General features: G+C 52.9%; 1 protein-coding gene across 1 annotated transcript in view; it reads right to left on the reverse strand.

Moving 5' to 3' along the window:
• The window catches only part of MEGF11 (multiple EGF like domains 11), a 325951-nt gene that overhangs the window by 206301 nt on the left and 99113 nt on the right, over nt 1-20537 (reverse strand). The window contains exons 2-3 of the mRNA XM_046654139.1: nt 5038-5143; nt 388-489 (exon numbers count right to left, since the gene is read on the reverse strand). Of these exons, the coding sequence (XP_046510095.1) occupies nt 388-489; nt 5038-5135 (200 nt within the window). The 5' untranslated portion in view covers nt 5136-5143. The remainder of the gene's footprint in view (nt 1-387; nt 490-5037; nt 5144-20537) is intronic.

The following is a 20537-nucleotide window of genomic DNA, read 5'->3' on the forward strand; positions in this document are numbered from 1 at the left end:
CAGGTTACTGGTATGAGTTTACTGGGGTTCCATCCCCCTGGGGACCACTGGGATACAGTGTAGAACTTGCTCAGAGTGGTCCCCTCTACCCTGAGGGGGAGGAAGCTGGGGTATTTATCCACCAACTCCCCATCAGTCATTGGTTGAGGGATGCCCCCAAGGGCATTAATTCTCTGGCACTTCTGGCCGGCCCTGCCCATAAGCTCCTCGGACCAGAAAGAAGCTCTCGGGAGAGCATCTCAGGTGTTGCGTGAAGAGTGAGTACCGAGGGGCTATAGCTGGTACACCAACCACCTCTACTACAGGGGCCTTTTACCCACGTGCACAAGGCAAGCCCTGAGGGCCCGGCACTTTCTCCCTGCCCCATCGTCTGCGAGAGATACTCACCGGTGCCGGGTGCACTTGAACCAGTTAAGGATGTCTGTGCATCGCGTGTAGTAGATCTGGTCAAAGGGGTGTGCGTACGATTCCTGGACGGTCACGGCATAGCTGAGAACCAGACAGGAAACAGAAGCTGTGGTCAGCACTTGGGAGGCTGAGCTGATATCAGGATGGGGTCTCCCTCCCCAGGGGAGCCAGGCCCACAGCCAAGTGTCCAGGGGCTCCAACCTCTTCCTGACCCACGACCCTTCCACCCATGGATGCCCTCGGCATTCAAACCTCCTGACCCCCCAGCTGGATCCAGGACACACACCCCCTACTGCCCTTTGGCCCAGCTCATTTTCTGAAATTCTAGTTCATTTGTTCATTTAATAGAGAATGAATAAAAGAGGGTTTAGGTTTATTCTATGAAGCTCTGGAAGGCAGAGCCAGCAAGTTTTAAAATACTCTATGTTTGTTCAGATCTTTATGGTTTTTAAAGCACATGCATGGAAGCTGGTCTTTGCAGCAACGCTATGAAGTAAGTGGTTCCATTATTTATAGATGAAGAAACAGGCTCTGAGAGAGGCGGCTTGCCCACGTCACACAGCTGGTAGCAATAACTGCTAATATGAGTGCCCATGTTAAGTGTTTTAATCCCTTTTAATCCTCCCACGATCTTTAAGGTAGTTGGCATTGTTATCCTCACTTTACAGACGAGGAGACTGAGCATCAGAGAGGATAAGTGACGTCCCCAAGGTCACCAGTTACCTTCGGCTCTACTATGTCTCTAGTATAGCTGGGGGTGCATCGAGGACCTGCCCCCAGACCTCCTGATCGAGGTGGCATCTTGCCATCCTGCCTGTTAGCTGTAAACCTGGACCAGTGGGCGGAAGCCACAGGGAAGCAGGTCTCAGCTTCACCAAAATAAGCCCTTCCACCTGCCCGTCCCTGGCAGGGGTTTCATGAAAAGGCAGTCAACCCGTGACACAAAGTGAGGATTCATCCTTCCTGTGCAGGCTGGGAGAGGACCTCAGCTGAGATGTCAGGAATTAATCTTTATGTAGGTTGGTGTTATTCAGTGTTTTCCCCCAGAAGGCTCCCTGACCTGGGCCAGATGGCCAGGTCCAGGCTATAAAAGCCTGTCTGCTTTGCCTGAGGAAACCGTTGGTTTACTTGCAAGGGGGCTGGGCAGGCCACCTCCTCGAGTGGGTCCACAGCAGGCTCTCTGATGCCCAAAAGGTTCAAGGTCTAGAAGTGAGAAAGAGGAGGCCAGGAGCAGTCAGCAGTGTGCAGGGACTGAGGGTGGCGGGAAATTCTGCTTCTCTGAAGCACTGAGGATGTAAGTAGGGCCCTTGGAGAGCTTCCACCAGTCAGCACATCAGAGAGGTGCCTCAGACATGGCCCAAACCCCTGTTTTATCTCCAGGCTTAGAGAAACTGAGGCAGCTCGACACCCACCCTGGTTTCCCAAAGGCCCTTTCCAACTTGGAAATTCCATGACCCTGTGCTCCAACACGCTGCCTGAGCGCCTCACTTGGAGGCAGGAGAATGAATGGATAACAGTCCACGGGCTCTGGATCGAGTTCGAACCTGTCACTTGCTAGCAGCATGTCCTTAGACATGTTATTTAACTCACATAAGCCTCCGTTTCCTCACCTGTAAATCTATGAAATATTACCAGGGACTCCATGTAGCTCTGGGGAGGATTAAGGAGGGCAAGAGCAGTATCTATCTCTCAGGCTTGTAGGAAGATAAAGCAAGATAACACATGTAAGATGCTTAACACAAGATAATACATGTAAAATGTTAACAGGTACACGGTAAGTGTCTAATTCACGCTGGCCACCATTATTGTACGACTGGCAACGGTTCACCTCCTGTGCTAGGCACTGAGGGATTGTTCCTCCCTGACCACAGCAGGGATGAGGGAGCAAGACTCACACACAGAACGGACGCCCTGCCTTTGCTAAGCACTCAGGGGTTCAGGTGCCCCTCCCAGCACTGATGGGGACAGGTGGTGCTCAGAGAAAAGGCATCAGCCCAACAGAGGGGTGGGGAGGAGGTGGTGGGGACAGATCCGGCTCTGCAGGGGTGCCCTGAGCTGAGCGAGTCTGGCAATGAGATCTTGAACTAACTCCAAGTCTCCGGGCGAAGTGTGTGCCCCTGGTTTCATGGCTAGGTGGTTTAACACGCTCATTTGCCAACATGCTAATGAACGGCCAGATTAACCCTGTGGAGCTGGGCTTTACTAGCTGGGGTCGGTGGTCTTTCCACTGGGCTTTGCGGTGAAGGGACGTAATTAATGAGGAGCCTGCCAGGAGCATTTATCCAGCTGGGAGATTCTCCCTAAGCAGTCTTTGGGGACTGGGGTGGGCTTTTGGAATGATGCAGACTAGACCCATCCGTGTGTAATTGGATGCAGCTCAGTTGGAAAAGTCAAGAAGAAGGAGGCACCTCGTGTCACGGGGCATCACTGCGAGGCCTCCTCCCTCGGGCCCAGGGAAGCCCAGGGGTCCCCAGACCTCATTTTAGCTGTTAGGGTCACTCCTTGTCCTCTCATCAAAGCTATAACTTAAGCTGAGAGCCCAATTGGCCTGAAACGCCAGCTCAGTGCAGTCTTGGTTTAGAATATTTTCACATTCCAAACAGATTCATGTTGGGCAGGATTAGAAAATTAGAGAGCTTGGTTTAAGTTTGAGCTGATCCACCAGTGCAAATGGGACTCAGAGAAGAGGGAAGTCAGGGTGGGCAGTGCCATCAGGGAAGGCTTCCTGGAGGAGAGGGACCTAGTTGGAGGCACTGGAAGAGGCAGAGGTGAGCAAATAGGGGGGAGGCATTCTGGGGGCTGGGATACAGCACCGACATCGGCAGGAAGCAACTGTGCCTCAGCTGGGACAGGTGGATGAGAGGAGGCTGCTGAGACTGCAGTCGCAAACCAGAGACTAATGTGGAATTCCACCTGATGTCTCTCTCACTCTCTGGGAAATAAAGGTGTAAACTCACCAAGACCAGAAGGGGCAACGGGCCTGAGTCACCTTAGAATCACATGGAAATCTTATTTAAAAAGCATATTCCGGGGCCGGCCTGCTGGCACAGTGGTTAAGTTCACACATTCTGCTTTGGAGGCCCAGGGTTCACCAGTTCGGATCCTGGGTTTGGACCTATACACTGCTTGTCAAGCCATGCTGTGGCAGGCGTCCCACATATAAAGTAGAGGAAGATGGGCACAGATGTTAGCTCAGGGCCAATCTTCCTAAAAAGAAAGAAAGCATATTCCTAGGCTCTACCCCAGACCTGTGGAATCAGAGTCTCTGGGAATAGGATCCAGGAGACCCCACTTTTCGTCCACACTCTCAGTGAGACTGATGTGCATTCAAGTCTGTGATAACCAGTTCCTGCAAAGCCAGAGTTGTCAACAAGGAAAGACAACAATGGAGCTTTATGATCTTCAAAGCACTTTCATGAAACTGGTCCCCTGGTCGTCCAACAAGCCTGTGAGGCAGGAGTCATTATTTCCCCACTGTACAGAGGTGGCAGTAGGCTCAGAGTGGTTCAGAGACCTCCCCAAAGTCTTAGGGCTAACAGGTGGAAAAATCTAGGCCAGAATGAAGCAAGGTCTTCCATCACAGACAGCGAGTTCTTCCCACTTCACCAAAAAGGGGCACACGACAGCACTGCCCTCGCTCCTGCTTCGACTTTGTAGGACTCCTAGTAGAGCGCCCAGCGACCAGAGTTCACGCCAGCATAGGCCCCGTGCCTCTGCCTCCCCAGCCAGTCCATCCGGGGCCCTGGGTGAGGTGCCTTTCCCTGCATGGGGCTGAGACATTCACCCTCACGGGCATGGTCCCACTCGCCTGGCCTCCTCTACCATCTGCTTCCCCCATCAGGCCCTCATCTTAATTTTATTCATTTGATTTATTAACATCTAAGTGGCAGAGTCGTCCTGGTCAGCACGGCCAATCAATTCCAGGGTTTAATTCAGTTTTTCCTGATTGGGTCTCTGGTCACTGTCTTTCTGCTCACCAAAATCAATACTTTAACCTTGTGCTTCAAAGTCAGGCCGTCTGCAGGGCCCGGGCCTGTTCCCCCTGGACATAGTGCCGTAGCCAGAATGCAGCCAGCTCTTCTGCAGTGGTCCTTGGCTGCCCTTCCCCTGGCAGCCCCCCGATCCCTACCAGATCGAAAGCAGCAAGGGCCCCTCACCTATCCTCCTCAGGGCAAGCTGCTGGCCGCCCATGCATCCGAGCTGCTGCACTGTTGCCAGTCTGGGAGACCAGGAATGGCATCGCAGCATCGAGAACAACACATTTGGGCCATAGTCACTCACGGCACTGCACCTGGCTGCAGACAGGCACTGAGCCCCGCTGGGCCTCTACTTCCTTGTCTGTAAAATGGCTGGGAAATGAGAATGCAGGGAGGAACTGGGGTGCACTGTCAGCCCTCAGACTGCATCATTTAAGTGGCCTGTCCCTCACGCCGCCACCGTGAGCTGCCACAGCACTGAGTCTCAGACAGAATCTGTACTGCTTTGTCCTGTCTTTCAGCATCTTGCTATCTCCCCAGCGGGACTTGGTGGACAGCTTCTCTACCTCCTGCTTCTGCTTGTATCCCAACAGTGCCAAGCCCAGGGCGAGGCCCCCGGGGAGTGCCTGGCCATCTGAGACCCACATCTTACCTCTCCCAGTGACTGCACACATTGGGGTCCTCGGGGTTCAGAGAGAGGATGGTTTGCAGGAGGGAGAAGCCAATGAGCCCTGTCACTGAGAGCGCCATCGCAGGCCCTGTGCAGGAGAACAGAAGAGGCAGCATCGTTAATCAGACCGTCTTCCCAGGCATCTGTTTGGCGCTGAGACATCTCCCAGGAAGCGGCAGAACAGACTTGCTCGGCAGACGAAGTTTCCCACCCTTGCGGTGTAACGAGCACTTGATATTTTACACTGCAGCCTTCGACTAACACGGTAGCACTTCTCCAGCTCTGAGTAACCGGGAGTGGGAAGCCCGAGTCAGGGAAAAGTCGAAATTCCACGCCAGGGCTTCTGAAAGTTTTTTGGCTCATGGACTGCTTTGAGAATCTAATGAAAGTTAGAGACTTTTTCCCCAGAAAAATGCCCACATGTACAACATTTGGCTACGATTTCAGGGTGTCCTCAGGCCCCTGAGCCCATCCTTGGACCAAGAACCCCTGATCTAGACTACTTTAAAGGCAACGCCCTGTTCTCTCATCTGCGATGCGCTTTCCCATTCACCTCCTCTCCCTACTCCTCCTGCCATGACGAAGGAGAAGAAAGGTATCTGTTGTGGCCCTTGGGGCAGCTGAGCCGAGAAAACCCTTCCAGGCAGCTCTGCTCAAGCAAGCCACCCAGAAGGCTGGGCCTGGTTTCTCTTGCTCCAATGGGGTGTCACTCACTGACACCCAGAGGGAAGCAAGTCACTGTACATCATTCCCACCGTGGATGAAGGGCTTGAGCAGCCTGTAGGGGCCTTCAAGGAAGCAGCTTATAGAGTTTGATCCAGGCTCTGAAGTGACAGCCTGTGACAGGTGTGAAGTGTGCCTATGCAGAACACTAACCCCCTGGTCCTCTAAACCGAGGATTCCCCAACAAAGGGCTCCTCATAGAGGCAGAGAACCATTACGGTGGGAGTGGCTGAAATGACCCCCCAGGCTCCTTCCTGCCCTAACACCCCAGGACTCCAGGGTCCTATAGCCTTAGAGAACTGCCCAAGGATTGCCACCCGGTGGAATCCCGGGGACCCAGAGCCACCTCCAAGGGACCTGGAATTCATATGTGCTCAGACATCAGCTACAGACTGCATGAACACCGTGACTCAGAAAGATAGCACTATTCTTCATGTGTACATAGATGCTATCGTGATTTGCTTAAAAGCTTTACTGAATTGAGAGTAGCTTTTCTTTTCAATCAGCCACACTGTAAAAAAAAAAAAGCAACTTCTAATAACTGGGGGCGGGGATGGTATAGACAATATTTTGACATTGGAAAGGGGTTCCCCCCAGGCTTGAAATGGTTGAGGATTTCTAGTCCGTTGGCCCAGAGTTTACAGGTGAGGAAGCACCCGCTCTTCCTGGCACAGAGCAGAGTGGCGTGGATGTGGCACACGCCCCCATCTGTACCCAGAGGGAAGCTAAATGGAGCTCCTGGCTTCGTGGAAGGTTAAACACTCTCTCTCCATCCCCAATAATTTCCTTGTTAAACTCCTTCTTAGCAGTTCCTTCAAAAGTAAACAAATTGTCACAAATTCTGTATAACCGTGGGGGTCCAAATTAATGATTAATGAGGTTTTTCTCTCTATTTGAGATCTGGAAATAATCTGGCTAAATGCATTCTGAAAATCAATTAGGAAAGAGAATTGGTGTTTCTGCTCAATTGGCAGCGTCCAGGAGGACGCAAGCCACAGCCGCTCACGTCTCCCCTACCCGCTCACCCCACCCCAGCCCAGTCCTCGGAGACCTAACCAGCGCCTGAGCGGGAGCCCGTCCAGCACTAGGGCTGCAGGCCATTTCAGCTCATTCTCCTCAAAGACATAACTCCGTCAGACATAACTCCAACGAGAAAGAGCCTGCCCAGGACGTGGTACTGAGTTTTGGGGGTGAGCATCTTCTTCCAGGTGGGGTCTGGGCTGATCAAGCATCAAATAAACCACATAAAGAAATAAACAAACGGACACAGCGCTCTGGAGGCAGAGTCTGAACGCTGACTGCAGAGGATGGCTCGCCTCGGTTCTCTCCGTGGCCCTGAATCACTACCTCGGATGCTCCCATAATCTCCGGCATTCTCCCCAGAGGCCCCCCTGCCCACATCTGCAAACTTATGAAGCTTAGAACATCAAAGGATGAGGCCATCTGGACAAGAGGAGATTGTTCCTCTGGTCCCTTTTGATCCAAGGTGATGAGAGAGAAGTAGGAGACGGAGGTGACTTGGGTCACTGCTATAATTTGGGAGATCTTTTTAAATCTTCACGAAAATCTCTTTCTCTGAGAGTCGGGTCTGGGCAGGACAGTTTAGCTGACTGACTCCCACTGACAGTCAGGTACCCGGATACCAGGGCACAGGGGGAGTCATAGGTGTTTGGATAAGCACACAGGAAGTGGAGGGGGACCTGGCGGTATGAGGCCCCTCTCCTCCATCAGTGTCATGGCGCTAAGGCTGGCAGAGCAGGAGGATCCTGGGGAGGACGTCCAGCCTGAGGGCAGATGAGCTGACTCCTCTCAGACCCCTTCAGCCCTCAGACTTTTTCTTGAACCTGGCCCAGTCTAAGGGATGCGGCCTTATCCCCCACTCCTCCTCCCCTCCAGGCTGGTCTTCCCTCCTGCTCTTTCTTACTTCTGAGCCTTGCTCACCCTGCTCCCCTGCCCTCAATGCCCTTCTTTCTCAACTCTGCATATCCAAAGACCATCCACTTGAGATCCGGCTCCGGCCCCCAGCCCCCTCCTCCGCTGCAGGGCTTGACACTCATCTAGCTTCTAGTTTGGACCACATGGCCCAGCACTTACCACTCCCCATCTTGCACTGACATCTCTCCAGCGGGTTTACTTTATCTTTCCAAAGTGTCTGTAGCACCTTGAAGGTGGGGTCGAGTCCTAAGCTGAACTAGTCAGTTCCTTTTAGGAAGCGATTTTAGAAACAGTGTTTCTACTTGTCTCAGACACTTCACTGAGGCAGAGCAAAGAGCAGTCAGCAGAGAGCCGTCCCCACGTGGGCGCAACTCATCGCCATTAGCTTTAATGGGGCTCCCCCAGGCTGTCTCCCAGAGGACAGATCCCAAAGACATATGCTCATGAGCTGACTGAGGGAGAATCAATCCCGCCGCGGCGGTTATTAGTCCAACTCCATTCGGAGTGACAGAGGTTAACACGGTGGCCACCATCTGATTTAGGGCATTAATAATTAAATAAGAAAATCTCCCTGGTTTCACTTCGGAGGAAGAGAGCATATAAATAGATCAGCTGGTTCCCGTCCCTCTTGTCCGTGCTCCCTGCATATTGAGGAGCAGAGGAAGGGAGCCAAGTTCCAGACGTGGAGAGACTTCTTTCCCAACTGGGGGTATGAGCGTTTTACACCCCATGAACTGGGCAGAGGGGTCAAGGGGAGAGAAAGTGGCCAGGGGGCGAGCCTCTCGCACCTGCCCCCAGGCGCAGTCAGTCTGCACACCTGCTGTGGCCTGAACTCATCACCGAGCACTCCTGGAGCACCACCTGCCCAGCTCTGGGCTGTGCTGGGGAGGACACGACGGAGTCACAAGTCAGCTGCTGTCTGGTGGAGGAGACTAAAGGAGCAAGCAGTTAAGTCCCACTGCGGGGCTTGGGGAAGACCCTGACGAGTGGATGGGACTTAGGATGAACAGAATATGAAAGGCAGAGGGCAAAGAAATGGCATTTCAGGGGCAGGGACAGCACAAGCAAGCGCACAGAGGCAGGAACCTGCCGGTGGTGTTGGAGGACCAGGCAGCAGGGGGCTTTCACTGTGGAGCGCTGGTGGGGATGTGAGACCCTCTGGGAGGCATCTCCCAAAATCAAGTTCTCTAGAACTCTAGTCACATGAAATGCTGATAGAACTCTCCCAAAGGTTTATGAGTGAATAAGTTCAGGAAATGCGGCCTGCAGTGTCCTCATCTTAAACATTTACAGCAGCGTACCATAGAATCTGGGAAGACCTGCTCGACCCTGTTTCACCCAGTGTTTCCCATCAAACTTCCCAGTGGCTGCTCGAGGAGCAGGGGTCCTCAGGATACCCGCTCAGGAAAATGGTCCTCTCCATCAAGATCTAGTCTGAGCGGAGGCCTGGTCCTGTCAATCTGCATCTTTACAGTTTGTATTCCCTTGTTTATTCTAACACTTGACGGCTTTCTGTGCCTGGCAGGTGGTGGTAAAGAGAATCTGCCACTTGGTATTCAAGAGACACTGACATCATAGCGAAGGATCCCTCCTCCTAGCCTGGGCCTTTGTTCTGGCCTCAGTGGCCCTGCAGGCTGAGCAGATCTTAGAGATGGCAGCATCCTCTAGAGGCCCTTGCCTTCGCTGGGGCCCTGCCAGCACCAGCACCAGCACCTGTAGAGTGCAGCCTGTCTCTCTGGTGGCAGCACACACCTGGCCAGACACCAGCTGCTCACATTAGCCAAGATGCATAAAACTGGGGCAGAGGGCAGACAGACAAACAGATGGCCTCTGCCCTGGGATCAGTTGTTATGACCTCACAGTCCATCTGTGCAAAATTCCTCCCCCACCTGCTTTGCCTCCTCCACCTGCCTAGTCCTCCTGCCTGTGCCAAAATCTTGGACACTACAGCCTGATCCGTGTACCCGGAACCGCTCTGTCCATCCCAGTCTCTTTTAGCCCTTCCTTCTCAACAAATTTGCACTGGTGGCAGGGGTGGTGGTGGTCAGGCACTATTCTGTGGGCCCTGGGAGGTTTCTACTCACACAACACTGGGGATCGACTGGTCGTGGCTGCTTGGAACGCTACGATGCGAAACTGGGACTGAGCAGGAAGGTGTGCCAGGATTAATTAGTAACGCCTCTTGTGGGCACTGGGTGGAGAGGGACACACAGGGGCCATGCACCTGTTGTCCTTGTCCTACATTGCTGAACAGTTGTTACGGACTCTGGAAATTGCTCCTCTCCTATAGGGAAGACCCTGTGGAGTGGATGGGACTTAGGATGAACAGAATATGAAAGGCAGAGGGCAAAGAAACGGCATTTCAGGGGCAGGGACAGCACAAGCAAGCGCACGGAGGCAGGAACCTGCCAGTGGTGTTGGAGGACCAGGCAGCAGAGGGCTTTCTCCATCTAGACGTGGTATCAGCTCTTCCCTTTGGGGCTGAGAACTGCCCCCCATCTTCTTCCTTCCCTTTGTATCACACCACCAAAACACACTTCACGAGGGCAGGGGTTCGGTCTGTGTGTTCACTGCTGTCTCCAGCACCCAGAGCATCACCTGCATGTAAAGGGGGCTCAATTCATCGATGTCAACTGACTACTGTCTCTACAGCCAGCCACCTGCTCCCACATCTCAGCCACCTCCAGCCTCAGGCCCAGCCACATCACTTGTGTCTGGCCTGACAGAGGCCACCCAAGACCTGTGGCGACAGCAGGTCATACTGCATGGGACGTTCCACGCTGCGTTAACACTGCACTGCGGAAACACAAATCTGTTGGTGATGGGCACAGTGGGCACCACGACGTTCTGAGAGCAGTTCAAAGATTCCTGCCTTGGCCACCCCAGCAGCACCGGGGTACATCTGCTCCAGGGACCGGCACAAGGCAGGCATTGACGGCCACTCAATAGCTCGAGCTGCAGTTGGGGGACTGACTGGTGCTCCTCGCGCCTCATGAAAGGGCACTTTCAGGCCCGGGAAGCAGCAGAAGCAAACGCCTCGCTGGGAGTGATAGAGCGACGCCTCACACCCCTCCCAGCGTGCAGGCGGAGAGAGAGGTTTCTGTCTTCTATTTATAGAAGATACACACACACACACACACACGCACGCATACACTTCTCTATCTTTTCCTGAATAAAACAAAAAAGCCAAGTGTGCACATAATGGGGCAAATGCCAAGGTCAGCATCCCGTGGGGGCGGGGGCGGGGGGGGGGGGCCCTTCCCCTTCATCCGCCCGCCGGCTCCCTCCGCTCCCTCCGTGGCTCCCAGTCTGCGAGCCCCGCTCTGTCCCCTGGCCTTGCTGGGGTCTGATCAGCGTGAGCTGGAAAGAGGAGCCGGATCAGCCCCCTGATTAAGCAGCATCGCCCTTTGCCTGGATGAGGCCTCTAGCCTCCAGCAATCCCACCCGGGCTGGGTTTATGTTGAACGCCTTCTAATCACCCTGCACTTAAAACACGAGTTTAAAAAATAAACCCACAGTTCTTAATCTCCAAAAGCCTGATTCCCTGACTGCAGAAGCGCAGGAGACGCTCCCGCGCCAGCGCGGAGGGCCGCCACGTGTCCGCCCGCCGGATAAATCAGGGGGGACCGGAGTCACTCCCGCGACGACGTGGGACACGTCCTCCTCTGACGCGGGCTCCTCACGCCGATAAATCCTGCTTTCTCCTTGCCCAGGAAGCCTCCGGCTGCAAATCCTGAAAATGGCACCAGGGGGGCCTGCCATGCCCATCAATCAGGGTCAAAAGACTGTCCTGTCCCCTGCACTCTCGAGCCCTGCAAAGACGAAGTGGCCCTGACGTCAGCAGGCTCCCAGAGAAACCACAGCGCATCCCCAGGGCGGGGGTGCGGGGCGGGGGTGGGGGGCGCGGTATAGAAATGCCAAAGTAATAAAGCACCGCCTCAGGGCCCCCATAATGTGCTGTCTCTGGGTGCCGGACCCTCAATCCTCCCATTCCCAGCAAGCAGCCACCGTACCCCCAGCCTCCGAAGATGAAGGGAGAGAACTTATCTGTGTTCTTAGGCCATTCCATTTCTCACAAAGCAATTATCTCCATCTTTCCATTTCTTTGCAAATCAGGGCACACTCAGCTGGCCTGGCCAACCTCGAGATCGAGATCTCGAGGCTGCCTTTCCCTCCCCCAACCCAGCCCACTCCAGGCCTGCTCTGACTGCCCCTCCCACCCCTCCCAGGGCTGCGGGGTTCTCGGAACTGTGGGAGGCCCTCACGCCCGGCATTAAATCCCCGCGACATCCACAAAATCCCCAAAGACAAGTCAGTCACTCAGGACCACACAGCCCCATGGGGATTAGTCCCCATTCCTGCCCACTCTGAAAAAAACGTTTCTCAGACCACAAGAGGCAACCACAAGTGCCCGGATGGGAACAGATGGCTGAGGGATGGGGCCCTGGAGAACCACCCATCAATGGAAGGTCCGTCTCCCACCTGGGCTAAAGGGCAAGATGCGTGGTACCAGAACTGGCACCGGGACAGACCTGTGAGCATCCACCGTCCAATGCCTTGTCCCACAGGAGGGGAAACTGTCCCCAGGTGACTCCCTCAAGGTCACATGACATGTTGATGGCGGGGCTCGTGTGAAGGAAATGGTGGAGTCCACTGGCCTGGGTTCAGATCCTGACTCCGCCTTCCTGGCTGCGTCACCTGGATAAAATCATGTACCTGCTCTGGGGCTGAGTGGATCACGTTAGGTAAGACCAACCTCACAGGGCTGTTAGGACAGTAAATGAGTCAGCAAGTAGAGTACTTGGCCCAGCGTCTGGCACATAGAAGATGCTCACCAAAATGTTTCCTCCCAACCCATATTTCCCACCTTAAAAACCCTTCCAACTCTCTAATTCTGAACTCCAGAATTTCTAAGGAGCTGGGGGAAGATAAAAGACTGATGGAAAAACCCTCTGCTGGAAAATCTAGGCTGGCTGTGTCTATTTGCTGACTCCTGGGTGAGTCTTAACTGTACAATTATCAAGACAGGTCCCATCTTTCATCCATTCATTCAGCAAACACTTATTGAACACTTTCCAGTTGCTGTGGAACAGAAAGATGACTCAGGCAGACCCCGACCCCAAACACTGCTGAAGGGTATGTGGGAAGAGCCCAGAGAGGGCAGGGGACGCAGGATATGGCTTAATTCAAAGCATGAGGCCTTTCCCCGGCAGGAAGCCTGGGGCAAATGTGATGGGATATCAGAGACCCCTGCAGGAATGGATCCTTAACATGCCCGCAGGTCGCCCCCATGTTGAATCTGGCCCATCTCCATTCCGGTTGCCTCTGAATCCACGCTTGATCGGGGCTGCCGCTTCTGAAGGGAGAGCAGCCAGTTCACAGGCTTGTCCAGCCTCCCAGCTCCCTTCTGTCAGGACTCAGAGCAGCTGCACTTCCTCTCTCCCCCTTGGGTCTTCTGAGTTCCAGCTCAGCTCAGGAGCAGCTCAGCTTCCCATGGGCCCCATTCTTCCCCACTGTCTGCTAAGTCACTAACTTGCTGTGTGCCCTAAGAAAGGTTGCTTTCCCTCTCTGAGTTTCACTCTCTGCTTGTCCTAGAGGCTGGGCTCAGACCACATTGCCTCCTGGACCCTTCCAGCTCTACAAGGTCATCTACAACGTGTCTCCTTCGCTGCCCTTCCCCTCCTCACATTCTTCTCTGTCTTCACTCCCCTCCCAACCTTGGGTTTGCCTCATCTCCCAGCAGCGAGATAAAGCAGAGCAGGCAGAAGAACTAGATTCTAGTCTTGGATCCTGGAGAACTCATTTCACTGCTCTGAGCCTCCTTTTCCTGTTTGCTATATGGGAAGGATGAGAGAAAAACAGGTTCTCCTGAGAGTTAAACTGCAGCCCAGAAGTGGAAATGCAGGCATCAGCAGCACTGTGATGGTTGGGCCCCTTAGCTCCTGCCCACCTCTCTGTCCAGTCCTCAGAATCCTTTGCAAGACTGGCCTCTTACATTGTGCTATTATAGTCCAGTGCCCACCCCAGGGCAGCCTCTGTCCCATCACACCTCGGGGGCCACTAGTGAGGAGCTAAACAGGAGACCTGGCTGTCGGCCCATAATCGTGGGCATCAGACTAGGGCAGCCTCTCCAGGTTTCCTTCTGGGACCTTCTGTATGTATCTAAGCCAGGAGATTCTGAAGCTGGACACCAACCATCCCAAAGCCTGAAGGGTTCCATGCCTGTGCACTGGTAGTGGAAATGCACATCAGTGTGTTCTGGAAAGCAGCTCGACAATACACAACACCATGTTTTAGTGTATATCTTTAACCCAGCTTTCCACTTCTGCGATTTAACTTTGAAAAATTGACAAGGCCAAGGATAGGTTCGAGAATGTTTTCTGCATCATCTCTTAATAAAGAGATATTTGTTGCAGCAGTGAAACAACCGAAATGCCTAAATCAGTGGAGCCCTTGCTAAATAAATTCTACCGTATCTACATAACAAAACATCATGCAAACATTAAAAATATTAATGTGTGGAGAAATGGGGAAGCCTACTCACTGGAGCGTTAATAGTGATCATCTTTAAGCGGGGAGGGAGCAGTATCATAGGACCCGTGCTTTCTAAGTCAAACATTACGCTGCTATTTAGTGTTTCTTAGAGTGAGCATCATTGTCACTATAATCAGAAAAGCAAAGACATTTTATGATAATAGATATAAGTTCACCGACAAGGAAAGATGACCATGATGGATTATTACGTGAAAAATACAGGTTACCGAACAGCATGAACACTATGATCACATTTATATAGAATGTTCTGTGCGTGTGTGTGGAGAGTGTGTGTTTACAGCGAGCGAGAACAGAAAGATGTCCAGAGGATGTTAAAAATGTTGGCAAGGGTTCCGGGTGACAATATTTTAGGAGACTAACTTTCTTCTCTAACTTATCTGTCTGTTTACATTTTCTACCATGAGCTGATCTCAAATTTAAAATTTGAAAGACCACAATAAAACTATCTTCGTTTTGCAAACAAAGAGGGCAGGCCCCTTTGGACAGGTCCCCCGCAGCTGACCCTCCTCTACCCCAGGACCTCCCCCACCGCTCCTCAGGGTGCATCCTCCCAAAGAACAGGGATTCCTGAGCCAGAGCCTGATACCCCAGGGACACAGGCCACTCTCTGGAGCGTCCCATGCAGCTCTTGGAGCCCTGGGGGGAATTGCCATTACAGTAGTACGGCACGTGACCGCGCTGCGATTGTATCCGTGCTGTGATTAAAAACATTATGCCATTTCAAAGACCCAAAATGATCTTACCACACAGGAAAATGGATGGATAATGTATGATTTTTGTCAGCTCTATCCAGTATAATAAATGAATCAAGTATTCAGATTTTAAAAGAAATTTATTGCAGCCCTTGGTCCATGACACTGATGAATTCTGGCTCGAAGCCCAGCCAGGTCGGCGGGAGTGCCTCACCCCACTCCAGGGCTCGCTCTGTCCCCCGCACCCCCACAGGCTCTGCCCCTCCAAGGGTAACTGGCACCTGAGCCCTGGAATCTCAGTTCCTGGGTCCTAATCCCAGCTCCGCCTCTTGCCAAATGTGTGACCTTGGGGAGGTCACAAAGCTCTGGGAGTCCCTGCTTCCTCTTCTGTCAAGTGGGAACAGTTAGAAAATCTGACTCACAGGGTGGAGAGAGGCCAAAGAGATAAGCATTAGGAGAAGGACCTGTAAACAGCACCACACTGCGTGAAATACGGTCATTGCCCTCTTGCTAGGGGTGGGAGGATGCGGTACAAATACTCCTGGGGGTGTGTGCGCAGAGAGAGAATGAGTTTCTTAGGGTCCTCCCATAAGGACTCCCTCGCTGGGGCGGGGCAAGCCTTCCAGAACAGAGAGAAAGACTGAAGATGAATTTCAATAAGTTTACAATTCGGCCCAGCCCAGGCCCTGCCGACCCACAGTCTAAGCTGGAGACGATTCCAAGTCTGGAACCGGAGGCAATTTGGCTGCGTTTCTGGCCTAGGCTGTCTGACTGCCATCCTCACAGCCACACGCCATTGCGATAAAACAGGTCGTCTGAACTCTGGTTTCCTGGGGGAGCAAGCAGCTCACTCACCTTCCAGAATTTCAGCACCCCTCGCCCCCTCCCCGAAGAAGAAGCCACTAAAACAGCGCTGTGGCTGATAAAAATTTGTCCCCCATCTCCCGGGTTTAATTTGCAGAGTGGCGCACAACTCCCAGATTCATCGTGTTCCTGGCCTGATTATTCGTTGTTTGTTTCAGTATTTTCCAGGAAATTGTTCATTAAGGATAAAAGCACCTGCTTACTGTAAGAGAGGATTACACAAAGACTCTGGCACGGGGGCCTCGGAAGAACATTAATTAATGAAGTGAACCCAACAAACACGCTATAAATTAAAGGTCTAAAAAGAAATGTCTGCCATTTAGTGGATTACGAGAGAGGGCTGAAATGAAACGTCATATTTTTAGACCACAATGGTGTTAAAAAAGAAAAAAAAAACGGGAGGGAAAAAATTACAAAAGGTGGCAGAGGTAATGATCTATTTCTGGAGCAACTGAAGCCTGTGCTTCCATTAAGAGAATTATAAATCAATTCTGTTTTGTCTGGGGGCATACACGCGCGGTACATGCTAAATTAAAAAGCTTAACATGTCAGAGCGGTTCCTTCTGAGGGTTCCATGGAACAATGCCGACGGACGCATTTAGGCCTGAGAGAGGCCTGGCAGGTTATGAGGAGGAGGTGAGGAGGATTTGAGCCGTGTCACTGAGTCAGGCCCAGCCAGGCACAGCCATCCTGAGCACCAGGGTCCAAGAGAAAATGTAACCAGAGCTCAATTAACTGGAACCTGCAATTAACCGGAACGCCACCAAAGCAGCTGGCCATACCCACTCGTGCCAGGCAGGCTTGGTTCTCACTGGCGCATTCCCACCCCAGAGCCAGTGAGATTTTTTTTTTTTTCCTCCTGAAAAGCAGTTTCCAGGACTAGCTTCTTTGCTGATAATTTATTCAGCTTCATTTCCCTCGCTTCATATCCACTCCTGAACAAGGACAAGGCCTTTAGGAATGATGACCCTGAAATCATGCAAAACCCTAATAAATCCAGAGAGATTGAATCCCACTCATCATAAGCCACTTACCAAGGCAGGAAAGGAAGAGGCACAATCGCAAAAGGGTTTTGGTTGCAGGCCTTGAAACCACAGGAAGGTCTTCTCTGCTTAACTCCTAACCCAAGAGGAAATTCAGAAATCTGAACTGCCCACTCCTCAAGGCGAAACAGAGGCAGGGGCAGGATCCCCCTGGGACTCCAGCTTCTGCCGGTGGCTTTCTGCCTCTCCCTTCTCCAGGCAGGCCGGCCCTTGAGATGCTAGCCTCCAATACACTGAATCCCCACTCTGTAGGAATGGAGAAGCTTGTGCCAAGTCTAAACCATGCTTCCCCAACCATCTAACTCTGTGGTGTGCCCACAAATTTCTAAATTTGCCAAAACACATACAGGGACTCAGTGGGGTGGGAGGAACAGGAGGCAGGCCATAAGCTTGCGAAACCATGGTAGGCCTCTCATACACCGACGTTTGGCTGTGCCAAGAGGAGGAGAAGAAAGAGAAGAGGAGCGGATGGGTAGGAGCTGGGTCTGGGGGCCTGAGTGTGCACAGCCGGCTAGCAAATCGGGGCTCAAATCCAAGCTCAAGTGAGCCTTGTGAGTAATGCCACATTTGGTGCTTTGAGAGCACCTCCTAAGAAGACTCTGTCAATATCCCTCGCTGGATGAGAACCCAGATGTAGACAAACAGCGGAGTCAAACAGTGAACATTCATTCACTCACCAGCCCCGGAGCATCTTACTGAGCACCGGAAGAAGGAAGGAAATGCATGTTTCTGAGCGCCGTGCTGGGGGCCTGGCCCATCTCAGTCTTCACAGTGGCCCTATGAAGCACAGATCACGATCTCCACTCACAGGTGACAAAACAGACTCACAATTGGGAAGTTGATGAATTAGATCCGAACTCAGGACCACCTGCCTGTCCATCACTATGCTTCCAGGGATGTCTTTGTCCTTCAGACTCAGGAGCCAGTGTGTGTGTACATGTGTGTGCACGTGTGCTGTGTGATGTGTAGGGGAGGGATGGGGTCATCCCTTTGGACCAGAGCTTCCTCCATGCTCAGATTGAGCAGAGGAAAGGAGGGCACTATGCCACGTGAGAAAAGGGCTGGCTTGGGCTGGCTGGGTGACTGAGCAAATCTCCTGCCTCCTTACTTCACTGTCCCCTGTTAGCTGAGAGGAAGCCCTCCTTAGCCGAGCTTCATCATCTGAACCCAGAAAATAATTTCAGGGACTATTGTGTCAACTCTCCCAAGGATGGTACATGACTCATATGGTTCTAGATGCATAGGAGAAAAGCCCGCCTATTACATACAGTGGACGGCACAGGGCATTAGGGCTGAACTCACTCTTGAACTTGGCTGAGAAAGTACTAGACGGTCTTGAAGGTCCCTATGGCTCTGACATCGGAGATAGGTCGGGAGGCTGCGTGCCTCCACTACAGAAACTGGGCTGGGTGATGCTCCTGAGCACAGACCAGGCTGCAGATGGGGATGCAGACCCCCTAGACCGGATTCCCTTAGTTTACAACGTCCTCTGTATGTGTTTCCCTTGTGTCATTTCTCAGCCTAACAACCTTCTTTAAATGTGCCAATCTTGCCTCAGTTGTGCTTTGAGGAATCAAAGGAGAGGTCAGGGACAGGGCTTTAAGGGGATAAGCCCCACCCCTTACCCTTCGGGCTAGCTTGAGGGGGGCAGTAATAACTGGTGAGAGATCTGAATGGGATCAATCATTGAGCACGTGACCCCCTGCGCCTCCCCTGCCCTCAGAGGATGTGGAGTGGATTTGATTATAGAGGGGCCACTTCCCCAGCAAGGCAGACAGGGGTCTGGGCTCCAGGAGTGAGCAGGGCCCCAGTCAGAAATATTCTAATACCTTACAAAGTGAGAGCACTTCTAGCCCTTCGTAAATTTCAGCTCTGCTCCTTGCGCCCCGAGATGTTGGGCTGCATCCCAAGGCAGCTGCGAAGGGGTAGCGTATCGTGGAATTCGGCAGCCACCTCAGCGCGGCTCTCAAGAAACATCTGGCTCAGCAGTAGCCGTGGCAACATCTTTGCATCAAAGAGGACATATCTAGACGGAACAGGCGCATGCCAGACTCTCAATCACTCCACGGAGTGAGCTGAGGATAAAATCACCCTGAGGGAGGAAGGCAGGGGAGACATTTATTTCAAACCAATTTCACCCACTGTGGAGCAATCACTAAAGCCAAATGGTAGAGCTGTGGGTCTATGTGTCGCAGCATAGAAATGTGGGAAGAGCAACTGAGCAGTTGCTGTGGGGAGGACCTGGGAGAGGGCACAATCTGCTGACGGCGCTCCAAGGATGGCCTGAGCTGAGCACCTGGCCAAAGGCCCGGATAACCAGGCCAGAGACAGAGAAACCCAGAACCAGGTCTCTCGCCCCAGGTCTGCCAATAATCACTGTGTGACCCAGAATGAGTCACTGCACCTCTCTGGGCTGTTTCCTGATAAGGCAGAGCTAGAATAACTTCTCGAGTGGGTGGTCTCGCCTGAGGAGAGGACATGGGCCTAAGGCCTGAGGTTGAGCTTCCCAGCATCACCCACCAGCCAAGGGACCACGGGAAGACTCTCAACAGCTTCTCTAAGCCTCGGTTTCCCCATTTATAAAAGGACCTTGACTGACAGTCCTGTAATTTTAGAGCCAAACTTGAACTATTGGGCCCTTCAGCTCTAATAAGTTCTACAGTGATTCTCTGCAGCAAGAGCCGATGACAGGGAGGAGGGTGTCCCTCCCGGGGCTCTCGGCACCTGGCACAGTGCTAGGTGTCAATAAAGGTTTGATAACTAGCCAATGACTGGATCAATGGGTCAAGGAGCAGGTCTCTGTTTTTGCGTGAAAGAACTGAGGCTGCGAGGAAAGAGACCTGCCCAAGGTCAAACGGCTGATAGCAGACAGAGCTGACCTCCAGTCCCAGGTCTTCAGACCCCAAACCCAATGCCCCTCCCACTCTGCCGTGCTACCGGGAAAGGAAAGGGGGGCCCTTAAGTAGAGCCTTCTTGGGGGCAGGCAGGGCAAGGCAGCCTGGGGACCGCGGATGGTGAGACGGCCCTCGGGGCACACTGGATTCTGGGCACCTTGAATCTACCAGCCCCTCAGTCAACCCCCATGTCTGCGGCCCTTCCAGCCCATTCCCCAAGCCCTCTCCTAAAGGGGCTTCAGGAGCAGAGAGAAGGACTGCCGGTGGCTGGCCAGGGTCTCCCCCTGCCACCTCCTTCAGCCTGTTGTGCAGGTATTTATTTTCCTCCTCCAAAGACGGGCACAGAAGAGACAACTAACTAGAGAGGCAGAGCGGGGTACTGCAGGAAAGCTTCCAGAATTTGACTTTCTGCTCCCCAGAGGCCTCTGCTGGGAGGCCACAGCCTGACCCCACTCTCTGCTCTCGGCCCTGCTTTCCAGGGCCCTCAGGAACTCTGCACCAGCCCTCTCTCCCCAGACGGACGGAACGGCCTCTGTAGAGTCTCCCCAGTCTTAACCATCCCTCAGCTTCTCATGGGCTTTTTACAAAGCACGTCCTCATCTACTGTCTCATTTGACCCTAGAAGAGCCTGTTAGAAATGAGGACTCTGAAGGGGGGCTCAGCAGGATGAGGAGGATCCCAAAGTTTCAGTAGCAGAGTGGGGACCAGGTGGCACAGGGACAGAAGGCTGACACTTGGCCAGAGGTGGCAATAGGCACCTCACCCTTTCCTCTGGC

Source organism: Equus quagga, chromosome 2, assembly GCF_021613505.1.
Source record: "Equus quagga isolate Etosha38 chromosome 2, UCLA_HA_Equagga_1.0, whole genome shotgun sequence".
Taxonomy (NCBI): domain Eukaryota; kingdom Metazoa; phylum Chordata; class Mammalia; order Perissodactyla; family Equidae; genus Equus; species Equus quagga.